This window comes from Rhamphochromis longiceps, linkage group LG5, assembly GCF_057381845.1.
Source record: "Rhamphochromis longiceps isolate RC_006_pf linkage group LG5, R_longiceps_female_GT1.1, whole genome shotgun sequence".
NCBI classification, from domain to species: Eukaryota; Metazoa; Chordata; class Actinopteri; order Cichliformes; family Cichlidae; genus Rhamphochromis; species Rhamphochromis longiceps.
In genome coordinates, this window is record NC_140561.1 from 15640533 (window position 1) to 15654710 (window position 14178).

Sequence of the window (14178 nt, forward strand, 5' to 3'; positions counted from 1 at the left end):
CAGAAATAGCTATGAATGAGAGCATAGTTGGACCTGTTATTGCTAACCCGAAGAACAGCTGACAATGAAAAACAATCCTGTCATGCTAAAATATTTATACCCCCTTGCTATTGTTCCTATAGTCCACTTACTATATCATCTTTCAGGCTGAAGCTGTCCTTCTCCTCCAGCTGGTCTGCAACCTTTGTCTCAGAACCTTTGACAAGATCAAACACGTAACTCAATAAGAAAAACTACTGTAACTATCCATATCACAGTTTTCAAAAACAATCAAATGCACATGAAGTAAAGAGTTCATACTTACTATTTGTCTAGTTCTGTGCTTTTTGTTTTTGTTTTTTTTATTGAAAAGACTGCATGGCTGGTCCTTATGCACAACTGTGGGGAGCAGTATAAATACTGCCCAGTGTAGTATTTATACATTTCTTTTATCCAGGACAGAATACTGCTGAGCATGCCTGGTACATTTTTCTTCCCCTCCCTTAAGCGTGACGCAGTAGTTGTTGAGAAAATTATGTAACCGCATCACCTTCCTCGTTCACATCGTCTTATCAGTTTTATTAATAGAACTTGCTGTGTAAGCATCCTTTCCACTGAGGCTGATTTAAAAGAAAATCTAAGATATTGTGCTTTTTGACTTAAAAACATTGTCCTCAGACGTTACCTTAACTTTTAGCCAAGTTCTATCCAAGCAAAGCCTCCGTTCACTCTATATTACCGTCTTAAATACTTAAATACTCATACTTCTAAACAGAAATAGGCCATGTCTGTACAAATGTCACTGTAGAGCTTACCATCCATTATCACTGGATCACTGCTTAGCTGCTTTTTTGCAGGTGCTTTATTGCATTCTGGCTCCTCTCTCTCCTGCTGGCTATCTGTTGTCTGTCCCATCATACAAGTGGAGGCCAGTTTCTCCTCATCAGTGGCATGATGAACTCGCTGAGTGATTTCTGGGGTCTGTACCACCACTTCATCCTCATCCTGGACATGGGAGAGCGAGGTATCTGTACATATATCCTGCATCACAGTGGAATTTATTCTATTTATGAGATTCTGAAGCCCCCCCCCCCCTTCCCAACACACACACACACACACACACACACACACACACACACACACACACACACACACACACACACACACAGCCTAAAGGCACTGTTGGTGAATGCGTGGGCACAAAATATCACTTTAGGCACTAGTACTGTGCAAAAGTCCTGACTATGCCTCCAGCATAATGATTGATAACTATTCAGACCAAAAATTTGTCACATTTGGATTCATCACTCAATCAGACCTTTTGGCCCTTTCAGTTTGGTTCTTGTGCATCTTGCCATGCCTCAGCCTTTCTCCCTGTTTCCCAGCTTCTTGGCAGCCACCCTTGTGCTGAGTCCATTTCTAACGAGGATTCAGTGAACTGTAGGTCGATCAACTGAAGCGTCAGATGCATCTCTCGGTTCTCGATTCAGGTCTTTGCTGGAGTCTTGCTGTTTTTTTTAAGAACGTTCATCTGCTGTAGATAGTTTTTTAGGGCAGCTACCTTTTCTTTTTTTCTTCATTTGTCCAGTTTCTTTCATTCTTTTAAGGATAAGCTGCACACCATGATGAAATATGCCAAGTTTGGGGGTAATTGATTGTTGGGACACACTGTGTTGGTGCCAAAATGTTATTTAATCAGTATATTATCATGCTCATTGAACTGTGGTATCTTTGGCATTTTTTGTAGATTCAGTTATAGAAATGAGAACAAATCAAATTTTTTTGTGAAAGACTGCTAGTAACAAAGTTTTCTGTATGCATAGACACAACACTGGTTCATCTACCAGATAAGGTGCATTTTTATGCTTTAATGAGTCATAGGTCAGAATTGTTGTAGTTTTCCATTTTCTCATTAGATTTTGTAAATTTTCTCTTCGACTTTTTGCTTTTAATTTGCTGAAGTTTCACTTTAGTTTCCAGAGTTGATTTGCTTATTTCCATTTAGCTTTTATTGTTTGAAAATGTTTAGTTTTAGTTTAGTTTTTAATACCATGTATTTGTATTTTATTTTAGTTATTTTGCTTTTTGTCCTTCTCACTACCAGTACCATGAAACAATACCTGTAGCTTATTCGGGTGCCACGGGTAGTCCAGAAGGAAGGTTTGCTGTGTCCCCTAGCACAGTCTTAAGTGTGTGGAGGCACTTAAGACTGAGAAGGGCTCTTACATGAGGAGAGATATAGAGGGCCAACGTGGGGGTTAACAGAGACCTCCACGCGTTAGCCAGTTAACAGTACCCTGACTGCTCTTAGGGGCCTGAAGCCATGCCACATTACTGATCGTTTGGTCAGAAACATCATCATGAGTGGCCTGATGGAGGTGATTTTCACAGGACTCTGGCACTTCTCCACCCATTCCTCCTTGTACAAAGGAACAGATCCTAGCCCGTTACATGGGCATTTTTTACACGGTATATTTTAGGTCAGCAGCAAGCAGTTCCAGTGAGATAACAATGAAGATCTTCACAATATTGTTAAAGTAAGTTAAGTATTCTGTAGTGACGCCATATCTTCAGGATTTCTCCTGAGGATGATGAAGGTGTTGCTGCTGAGGACAGGTGGAAGCAGGAGACTAATATGTTGACTGCAGAGTGATAAGTCACAATTTTGTCAGCATGCCAAGACAGTACTGCAGAGCTGGAGACACTGCTGATGCTTCTGTGACTCCCTCTCTGTCTCTCGCTCTCACTGTGTGTGTGTGTGTGTGTGTGTGTGTGTGTGTGTGTGTGTGTGTGTGTGTGTGTGTGTGTGTGTGTGTGTGTGTGTGTGTGTGTGTGTGTGTGTGTGTTCAGAGGTGATGGTGGACAGAGCTGCTGAATAATGAACATTGCGGTGTCACTGCAGTAAGGTGAAGCAGTCGCACACACATACACACATCCTCACAAACACTTACCTGATTACACACGTCAAGGACCAAGGACTGGCTTTCATCGTATTTCTCTACTTTACAGGAATTCCTACAAAACAAGCACAAAAAAATAATGCAAGAAGTTACAATCTATAGACTAAACGTGCTGTGACACTTTAATTAACACACACTGTTTCCACAACCATTGAGCTGTGAGCATTTCTCTGCTTTGGTGTTTAGCCAGATATCAAAGAAAGACCAGTGATGCACATACACACATGTAGAATCATAGTGGTGCTGCTAAACATCTGGAGAGCTCACAAGATGTAACATACATCTCTAACATGTGAAATGAAAGTGAGGAAGACATATATTGCCCTCACATGCTTCTTTGTAAGCCGGTCCTGTTGCAGCGCATACCACGATGAGAGTAAAATGCGAAGCAAGCATGCGTGAGAGAAACGTGCATCAGTACTTACAACAGAAAACAGAGAAACTTGACTTGTTCAGATGTCCTGAGGCCAATAGAATAGGACAAAAGCAGAAAAGTTTACGGGTTGCACGACAGACGAGGGGGAGGAAAGATGAAGGATGAAAGGGATTAAGCAAGTGAAGGAGGGATTTTGATAAGGGAACAAAGAACAAGAGACAAAGGAGAGCAAGTGAGCGACTGGAGGTGCTTGGCTCAGCATTTTTAATAATCAGCAGATAAAGTTTGGCAATAAACACAAGATGCCAACAGACATGGAAAAGCTGAAACTGGTCCAATGGCTACAGCTGTAACAGCACTTTGAGAGTCTGAATATAACACGTTTGAGAACTGTGTGAATATCCAGTGTATCGGTGATAATGTTATGACCTCAGAGCTTCGAGCTCATGGGGCAAGAAAGAAGGTTTTCATGTTTTTGAGACTTACTTGATTGTTCTCTCTTTGTTTTTCTTGGGAATCTGCCTCACTTTCTTCTCCACCTGAGGTTGCCTTGCCTTTTGTTTCTCTCCTTCTTTTACTTTTTTCTCCGGCAGAGACGAGGTACTGGACGTGTCCTCGTTGCTCAGAGATTTTGAAGGTTTAAAAGGGTCCACAGAAACATCAATATTGTCCGGGTCAAAGCTGTAGGAGCTTCTAGGAAGCACTGGAGAGTTATTCACCTTGCTATTGCTACCAAATGGATTGAAGTTTGGGTCATCTGACTGACTGGGATCAAAGTTATATGATCCTGTCTTAAGAATAGGAACATCGTCCAAGTTCAAAGGTGTAGAAGAGTCTGAAACTGGAAGAGAAACTTCCAGATCAGGCTCTGAAACTGGCTCTGGTATAGACTGGGGGACTGGTTCTGGTGCTGGCTGTGAAAGTGTTTCTAACACTGTGGGTTCTGGTTCAGGTTTGCAGGAAGCCTCGGATCCTTTGGGCTTCTGCTTCTTTGTAGCAAGTTTACTGATTGTCTTTTTCCCTCCTAGGTTCTTTGGAGGAGGTCTGCTGGCTGGTCCTTCATCCAGGCCAAACTCCATCATCATGGGCTTAACCTCAGATGATGGATTTGTTGTTTCCGAGTGTGCTTGTGCTGCTGAGCTGGCCTCTCCGAGTGGCTCGAGTCTGGGGAAAGAGCCCGGTTCACACGGTGGGGGAGAGTTTTGGATTTTTGATCCGCCGCTGGTGAATGGGTTAAAGCTCTCATCCAAAAGGTCAAAGTTATATGTGACCTTAGGGACAGGAAGCTCTTCTTCCTCGTTTGTGTTAGCAGCGTTATTCAGCGAGGACTTCATTTTCAGAGACGGAGGTTTGGATTTCCTCGTTTTACTCTTTTGAGTAGGCTCTGCCTCGTTGGACAGGCCATTGTATTGTGCCTCTGGTTGAGCAGGAGGTTTCTCCTCAAGGGGCTCTGGAGCTGAGAGGATTTCAGGTTCACTGCTCAGGATTGAATCTGGTTCTGAGGAAAGAGCAGGACCCAGAGCTGAAGCCAGATCTGGGACTGGATCAGCTGCTAGAAGAGTAGCTGGGACTTGGGATGACTCAGAGGATGGAGCCACTTCCTTCTGTGTGGATAAATCAGCAGCAGGCAAAGAGCCCAAATCTGCTGGAAATTTCACTGTTTGTTCTTCTTCTAGGGTCTGAATGTTTATTTCGAGCGGGCCACCCATGGGGACTGCAGGCTCATCCTGACCCATGTTGTGGCTGAGCAGAGTGTCCTGATCCCTGACAGGAGCAGTCACTATCAGGTTCTCCTCCTGCTCCAACTCTGTGGAAGAAATGAGACCCAAAACACCAGAATTAATCATAAAACCAAAACAAGTCTTAAAAATTAATACACACTCCTGCTGCCAGTGCTGTTCTCTTTAATAACACGCCAGCTCAGATGTCAGTGATATCTGATTGGCTCTCTGAAAGCAGGTTAGTCACCAGCCAACTGTTCCAATTGCTGCTGTTGCCATGGTAATATGTTACTATGAGGGCCATGACATTTGTACAAACTCATGCATATGAAAATAAAATTAAAAAGGTGGAGTGGTTTATCATGTTGTGTGTGTTTTAGACAGTAGTGATGGTGGCTGCTGTGGCGCAATCATTAGCTCAAGGGAAGATTTTGAGACCACAGCATATTTCAGCACGCCTGTCATACTCGCCGTGTTCATGTAACATTATGTTGCCAGGAAACAAGCAAAGCCTGCCGATACTTCTACCCAGTTCCAGTCGGATGTCGCCAAAGTGTCACTTTTGACTCCTTTAGTACAAATATAAACTCTGTTGGTGGCGCTTGTCATGTCAGGTAGATCTCACTAAGCTGCACTGCCTGTTTCACCAATAACATGAAAATTATCTATCTGATAAAATGTCATATGTGCCTTAAATAGTATAGGCAGTGATCTGTACTTGTAGTGACCCCAGGCAGATGTCAGTCACATCTCTAACTGTGACCACACCTTTAACTCTGCAGATAAGAGAGAAGGGCAAAACCACACTACCAAAAGGTCCTCATTAATACTTAATACATAACCCTAATTAATCCTACTTTTATTGATCTATAGACGCTGTTTGAATCCTAAAGATTAAAGTAATATATTAAGCTACAGTAGTATTAAAAACTGTTGTTATGCAGATCCAAAATTCTCTACACGTGATGGTTTTCGGTTCTTGTAGATCGACTGTGATCTGTACACTTGTAAATAAAGCCCACTGAGTCAGTGTGGAGAAAATTTCCCTGAGATTGCATCTCAGTTACATTGTCAACAGAAAACAGTTTAATAGGTTATAATATAGTAGTGATTCATTTAACCCCGCTGAGATCAAATTGGGCTTATATGGTCCGTCATCTAAAGTGAGTTGCACACCCATAAAATAGTTATAAACTGTCATCACGCAGATGCTGATGTAGTAATGGAGACTTTGGATGGACACAGGCAAACACTGGCATTAGCATGTTTACTTTCAACGATGTTTCCAGAGATGCTTCAGCTCCTCCCTGCCCGAGATCAAACTTAGAAACAGCTGTAGGGAGAGATGTTTGCAGTTTGAATGGAAACTCCCTCCTCTCTCCACACTTTCTGACCTTTGCAACTTACTCTTTTATAAAATGTTGTTGGAGCTGTTTTACAGGATGGACTTAATCCTACTAAAACCACAACAGCCACACAAATATGAGGACTACTAAAAATCAACTACTAAAAATCAACATGGGCCCAAAGCATGATAGCTTTGGGCCCATGGCTTGCTTTGTGCTCCCTTCATACTGACCTCTGTCAGTGACTACTACAAAGCAGGGCGGGGCTTTAGATGAAGCTTTTGTTGAACCTGTTGAATTCCAGAGCAAAGGCCTTTCCCACACTCTGCTACAGGCTCCTCCTTTTGGTGATTCAAAGGACAAAGTCAAGGCTTCATCACACCCAAAATCGTTCCTCATCTGCAAACCAACTTACATACCAAGCATGCAGAGCATATTTGGCCACCTTCAGGTATTAACCTTAATTATGTTTAATGAAGTGCATTCTGCATTTGACTGCTTGTCTGTACCCCACATCGTAAGTCATTACTCAATCACACAAACGTTCATTTTAGCATTAAAAAAACATTATTTTGTTGACACACTCTAAACACATGTCCCTCTTGTTGACTATGAAGATAAACACAAATGTGACACCTGAGCATTTAGTGAAGCATCTACCCTTGTTTCCATGGCAACCTTGAAGCTACTGCTTTGTGTTGTGCACTCGAACACGCATTTCTTCTCATATGTTGAATATTGTAGAGCTACTGCTGTTAAGATGTTACAGTGGACAGCTTCTCATCATCGCATTTCTGTCTGTCTGCTGTTGGCCTCACCTGTTTTGTCTGCATCAGAGTTGTTGTTCTCCAGCTCTCCTGGGATGGTCGGCGGGGCGCGGACAGGAGTCGCTGCCTCAGGAGTGCCAAAATGACCCTCTGAGTCAGAGCTGTGGTAGTCAGCGAGAGATACATATGAGAGAGAGAAAGATTAAAACATTCAAAACATTAGAAAGGAGCACAGAAGTGATCATATTACAAAAACAGAGAGCACGAGACAGAAAAACTCCTGCTGCCAAAAATAAAAATGAAAGACAAATAAAAATGAAAACCAAACAAAACAAAACAAAAAAAACAGATGCACTATATTGATTCATGGTATCATAATGTACAGATAGTCCCAGGTCAGACCAAGGGTGGAATTCGCCTCTTGTGCTACATAAATAAATACTTTTTAGAAGCATGAAGAGGTGAAAATACAACATCTTGCAACCCCCTGGTGGTAGCATCACCACCTGGGGGTTAATAGTACTACAGAATAACCGGAAATGATTTCTATATTGATTTAGAGCAGGGGTGTTAAACATTAGGCCTGGGACCAGAACTGGCCCAACAAAAACTGCGCATTGTCGGTCTTTGGGAGATGTAAAGGAGGGCAAACAAATTGTTAAAATTAATTTTACTTATAAAAAACTGCTCCATGGAAAATCATAACACAGCAAAGTAATTAAGTAATTGATAAACAATTAAATAAGAGAAAAATTCATGTTTTTTTTTTTCATTTTCTTTGTTCCTTTTCACAATTACAGGACAGTCAGGGCAACAAGCAACCAGAATTTCTTTCTAAAATTTTAAGCATTCATTGCTTATAATTTAAGGTCAAAGAATTGTGCTGACAGACGTCTTTTCATTTACTACAGCAGCATTTCTTAATGAGCTGAGATGAAATATTGAAAATGTACATGTTTTTCTTATATAAAGATATCTGCAAGTGACAATGCATATTTAAACCTACACTGAAAGGAAGAGCCATTTCACAAGTGACGCATGATGTAAATTAAGTTTGACATCTAGAGGATTCTGAGTAACAAAAATCAAATATAAAAATCACATTTTATTGCAACTTAAATGTGCCACTGTCCCAGCTATTATCCTCTGCTGTTGCATTATGCCTTGGAAAGACTCAGTATTGTCTGAACTGGTGAAGGAGTGAAATACAGATAAAGTGAAAGATACATAGAGGAAGAGGAAGTGCAAGTAAGCCAGCCCACTATTTCCTGTTACATTGCTAGAATCATGGGGTATGAAGTATGAAACTGTAACATCCAAGCTGTAAATGATGTATTAAATCAGAATATGAACATTAAAACAGAATAAAATGATGTGTGATTTTATAACATTGCATCATTCGATTAGATCTAGCAGTAAGAATTGCTGTTGCTCTGGTTGAATCTAATTTCACAGGATAGTAAACATGGATTTTGTCATTTGATTACTTGATACCCGATGACAGGATATTGTGTCTAGTTGAGTGTGCAAGAGTGGAAACAGTTGTGAGCTTACTTGGAGCAATAGTAAGTATCCATAGTGTCAAAGCAGGTACACGAGGACCTGATAACTTGGGAGCCTGTCGTGTTTGTGTGATCTGAGCAATGATTACCTCGTTGAGCTACCTGCCTGTGCAGTGTGAGTGTGTGCGTTCTTGTACAGATCTGACAACGTGCCAGTGAGTCTAAGAAAAACACTCAAACGTGGTGACAATCGAAAGCACAGCCACACCACAAATGTGTCCGCCCTGCAGGACAACGCAGCACGCGAAATATAAAAAATGACACCAATATTTTTTCTCCTCCTCCCTTTCCTCGGCCTATTTCATCAAACCCTTAAAACAGCAGAGATTCTTCAACCTGACAGGCCGACGAGCAGGTAAATAAAACTGTGTGAGCCAGGGTGGCTCACACAGTAGTCACGGGGGCTCCAGCGCAACACTTGCCTGCAGCCTTGAGATCTCTCCTCCTCGTCTTCGTCTACTCTCTCTCCACGTTGCTCCCTCTCCTCGCTGGCCTCCTGCCCGTCTTCATCCTCCTCTCCCTCTCCCCCGCGCACTGCCGTCCATGTCCATTTAGCCCATGACACGGGTGAGAGCCAAGACATCACTCTTTATTCCAGCAGGGTCCTCTGACCCTCTCTCACCGATAGCTGTGGATTGGTTTCCAGCACTTGACTGATCCTTTTCTGATTCTTCCTCAGGTTTCCACCCAACCAACAGCTCTCACATCTTTCTATAGAGGTTCCCACTTCTCACACTTCTCAGTTTCCCATGAAGGGAACTACACATTTTTACACTACCCAACTTGTATAGCACTAATCTCAAAATTACAAAGACTTGAGCTGCGTTCTCTGCCCTTCTTATTCTTATTTCCAGTCACGCTCTCGTCTCTGTCGCTCTCTCTCCCTCTGTCTCTGTGGCTGAATACCTCAGCTCTGATCAGCTGGTTTATCAAATGCTGTGCTCACTCTCTTCTCCTCTCAACCCCCTACAAACTCTCCCCTCCACCTCGGAACAGCTCACTGACAGAAAATGCAGTGGGGGAAGGCAGTGAGCTGTCAGCTCAAAGAATGAATGCAGCTTCTCTTTAGGCTTCTACATGACTTCCCCCACGGTTGAAGAATGGTATGTCCCTGTCAGGCCGCTCTTCCACTCTGAAGCAGAAGGAGGGAGTCACAAAACACACACCGAGGGAGGAGGAGGAGGAGGAGAAGGCCTAGGGAGTGGAGGTAGAGGAGGAGCAGAGCTGTTTGGGGCTCCACATTTTATAGTCCAGAGAGAGGTTAGGAATGTGGGGCTGGATCTTAAAGCCCCCCCACCCCCACTCCTTTGTAGACTGTTTAACAGTTAACTGTTTCTCCCATCCAGTGGCAGCCAGACATGCATGACCAGTTCTGCATTTCTGTTGGAAAGCCCCAGGAGATATACCTGGCTGGATTCAATTTGTCTGAGGTAGCAGTTCAGACCACTGAACTGGCAGGAAACCAAAGTCTTCAACGCAGTCAGGAACGGGTGGTAAAAAGAACAAAACACCCCACTGTAGCAACTTAGAAGGAGAAAATTGGGTCTTAAATCTCTCAACAGAGCAATAAAATGGCCCTCTAAATACAGCAAAAAAGTCATTCACTACATTTCCATGAAAACCAACAGAAAAAGAAATATATTTACACGTGTGTGTGTGTGCACGTGTGTGTGTGTGTGTGTGTGTGTGTGTGTGTGTGTGTGTGTGTGTGTGTGTGTGTGTGTGTTACAGAGAACCCAAAAGTGGCTTGCTTCTAGGACAATGATTTCAAATGTGCTTTTTTTTTATTACATGCAATAAAAGGGGAACTTCTTAAAAGTTGAGAAAATCTATCATCCTGCCAACTATATCAGTCCTTTATTTACTTTTACACAAGACAAACACAGCAACAGATCATCTGGAGAATAGTTTAAGTTGATCTAGGTGGTTCTAGATACAAGAGAAGTCTAGAAATATCCCCTCAGTTGTGTGAATTTATAAAAACAAAGCTTACAGAGCTCCATAGTTGCTTAATTTGCAGATGTGAAGCTACTGACAATGTCTGTAAATTAATATATCACACGAAGAGACAATCTCAAAAAAATGATGTCAGTAAAGAAGAAAAACACTCACAATACACATATAGAACAGGGGGCAGTGGCAAATCCATGTATAACTGGCTAATAAGAGCCATACAGCAGTTTTTACTGTAGATTTTCTGCACTCCTTCAACCACCTGCTGCAACAGCAAAAGCTTCTTGTGTTCACCCAGACAGACAGCACAATAATACATCCTATTTCTGTAGTCTTGTTGTATTAAGGTGCCAGAAACTTCAAGGCTTGGTCCGTCTGCTGAGCTGCTAAACTCCTCCCAAGTTCCCATCGAGGAGCAAATACACAGACGTGCTTCAGTCAGGCTCAAAGTTTCCACATTTGACCAGAAAGGGTGGAGTTTTCTACCCGCTTATTTACAGTCTGATTCTGGTAAAGATTGTGCCTGGAGTGAGGACAAAAACTGTTCCTGCATACTAAAGACATCATCTCACAAGCATGAAGAACTACTTGTGCTTTTATCTTTGAGTTGGTATCTGTTTATTTTATTTTTTTTGCCTGTGAAATGTTTGTTTGTGAAAGACAACATTTTTACTTTTTTTTTTTTAAAGTCACAGAGTAGCAGCAAAGTCCTACCTTGGGTTGGGTTTTACTAGGAGAATAGATTAGCATCTGCCCACAAGTTACACGAGTGGTAATCCTGATCACTGATCGATATTTACGTCACGTTTGCGTGATAGAAACAAAGGTGTGTTTCAGTGCAGAAGAGGAAGTCTGCATATTTAGACCTTATAAACCTTATAAATAGCTCCTTCTATCGGTGGTGAGGGGTCTCTGAAGATGCATGCGAGACAGGGATAAGCATGTTATATAAGTAAAGGTGCCTATGACCTCCCCTACTAAAAAATATACATATAAAATGAGAACTATACGTTGAGATCTTTTTTTTTATTTTTAAAAAGCCAGAAAATAACATTGAACTGAGTACTAATATCTTTTGTTTGCCATTTACAAACCATCGAGGTTTGTGGACCAGTGCTTTACTTATCTAAAAACGGCATCAATAAACATCAGCATGAGGCAGCTGTGTGTGTGAATGTGTGTGTGTGTCTCCAGATAAAAGACCACCCCATACTTAACGGCTGCCACAGCCACAGACCAGAAAGCTTCAGCCAAGGAGTCTGAAGCACCACCAGAATCCAAACACAACTCAAAAGAGCTCAGATTTCAAGCCCAGCACGAGGTAGCCAACAGGCATTTTCTAGAAAACAGAAAGTCACTAGTAACAGACAGAATAACAATCTGGCCTCTCCCGCTACTGTGATGTTTATTCTAAGCTGACACATCAGCTGAAATTCTGACTTTCCTACTACAAATACACTAACTGCACACTTATGTTTAGTCTCTTTGTCAATATGGCTGTAACCGATATTGGAAACAATGCGGAGATCAAATGTGCAAACTGTATTCAGGCTGTGTCAACAGTCATCACTTTAAATGTTCTATCACCATAAATAGAGTGGGAGACAATAGAGGAACCATGTGATTATATAACAGCCATTCCTGTGGAGCCTAAAATAAGTGCAGACACACAAAGAGATGGCTTGGTCTCAGCAAATCCCAGAAAACTAACTGAATGTTCCCGGAAATTAATTAATGTAAAAAGAATGGGACATAAAGGGCAGAGGATGAAGAGCCGAGGAGAAGGAAAACAAAGAGGAAGGAAAATAATGAGCACGCTGCCACAGGACTGCAGTAGCTATGTGTGTGTGTGTGTGTTTGAGGAACAGAAATGGGAGAGGAAGAACCTGCAAATAAATAACCCATGCTAGCACAATGGTTTCTTACTTCTGCCTTGTGAGGAAAACTAACACGTCAGGCCAGCAAATGTGTGAAGCTCTAAGTGACACACTTGCGGTAATGTGACATGGCACTTTCAACAGCTAGCTGAAGAAAAAACTACAAGATGTGATCACATTCTTCCAGAGATGAGTGCAAGTAAAACTACTGCAAATGTCACACCACGCCTCAGTAATCTGCTCCTCTGAGCTGGCAAGCTGCAGAATCAGTGGACTGCACAGGCATCTAGTGGTCAAAAAGCATAATAACAACCAGAAAAACTTCACAAAATTTCATCAGGTGAAAAACTTAATAAAAACCATGCATTATCTTTTTTTACCGTAATTGCTATATGACAAGCACGCATAGAGTAAAGTCTCGGTTCATAGTCAACAGGCTCAGTATTGCTATGAAGGTATTTTTTTGTGTATTACTCAGAAAACTGACTTTTCCCATCCATCCATCTTCTTCTGCTTATCCAGGGGGCCAGTTCACGGGGGCAGCAGCCTAAGCAGAGAAGCCCAGACCTCCCTCTCCCCAGCCACCTCCTCCAGCTTGTCTGGGGGAGCACCAAGGCGTTCCCAGGCCAGCCGAGAGATATAATCTCTGCAGTGTGTCCTTGGTCTGCCCCGGGGCCTCCTCCCAGTGGGACATACCCAGAACACCTCACCCAGGAGGCATCCTTGTCAGATGTCCAAGCCACCTCAACTGGCTCCTTTCGATGTGACTTTTTCCATGACGTGGCTTAACTTCATGGAAGTGATTGTTAAACTGGTTCTCTGTCTTGAAAAAAATATTTGGAAAAACCATCAAGCGCTACGATGAACCTGGCTCACATGAGGCCCGCCCCAGGAAAGGAAGCCCAAGAATCACCTCTGCTTCTGAGGATAGATTCATCCGAGTCACCAGCCTCAGAAATCGCAAGTTAACAGCACCTCAGATTAGAGCCCAGATAAATGCCACACAGAGTTCCAGTAGCAGACACACCTATATATCAGCTGTTCAGAGGAGAGTGCTCGAATCAGGCCTTTATGGTCAAGAAGCCACTACTAAGAAAAAGCAACAAGCAGAAGAAATTTATTTGGGCCAAGAAACACAAGGAATGGACATCAGATTAGTGGAAATCTGTGCTTTGGTCTGATGAGTCCAAATTTGAGATCTCTGGTTCCACCCGCCCTGTCTTTGAGTGACGCAGAAAAGATGAACGGATGCATGCATGGTTCCCACCGTGAAGCATGGAGGAGGAGGTGTGATGGTGTGGGGGTGCTTTGCTGGTGGCATTGTTAGAGATTTATTCAAAATTGAAGGCACACTGAAGCAGCACGGCTACCACAGCATCCTGCAGCGACATGCCATCCCATCTGGTTTGTGTTTAGTTGGACCAGGATTTTATTTTTTTCAAAGGACAATGACCCCAAACACCCCCCCCCCCCCCCCCCCCCCCAGGCCATGTAAGGGCTGTCTGACCAAGAAGGAGAGTGATGGAGTGCTGCGCCAGATGGCCTGGCTTCCACAGTCACCTGACCTAAACCCAGTCGAGATGGTTTGGGATGGACCGCAGAGTGAAGGCAAAAGGGCCAACATTGCTCAGCACCTC

At 42.7% G+C, this 14178-nt stretch overlaps 1 protein-coding gene across 3 annotated transcripts in view; it reads right to left on the reverse strand.

Moving 5' to 3' along the window:
* tacc1 (transforming, acidic coiled-coil containing protein 1) overlaps positions 1-14178 on the reverse strand; it is a 31251-nt gene that overhangs the window by 4278 nt on the left and 12795 nt on the right. Inside the window, exons 1-6 of one of the 3 annotated variants that reach the window (XM_085406106.1) lie at positions 9134-9866; positions 7201-7310; positions 3802-5122; positions 2931-2994; positions 795-1020; positions 132-196 (exon numbers count right to left, since the gene is read on the reverse strand). In XM_085406106.1, the coding sequence (XP_085262232.1) occupies positions 132-196; positions 795-1020; positions 2931-2994; positions 3802-5122; positions 7201-7310; positions 9134-9294 (1947 nt within the window). In that variant the 5' untranslated portion in view covers positions 9295-9866. Of the gene's footprint in view, positions 1-131; positions 197-794; positions 1021-2930; positions 2995-3801; positions 5123-7200; positions 7311-9133; positions 9867-14178 lie in introns of those variants that run through there. The other 2 variants (XM_085406108.1, XM_085406109.1) reach the window with 2 other exon arrangements.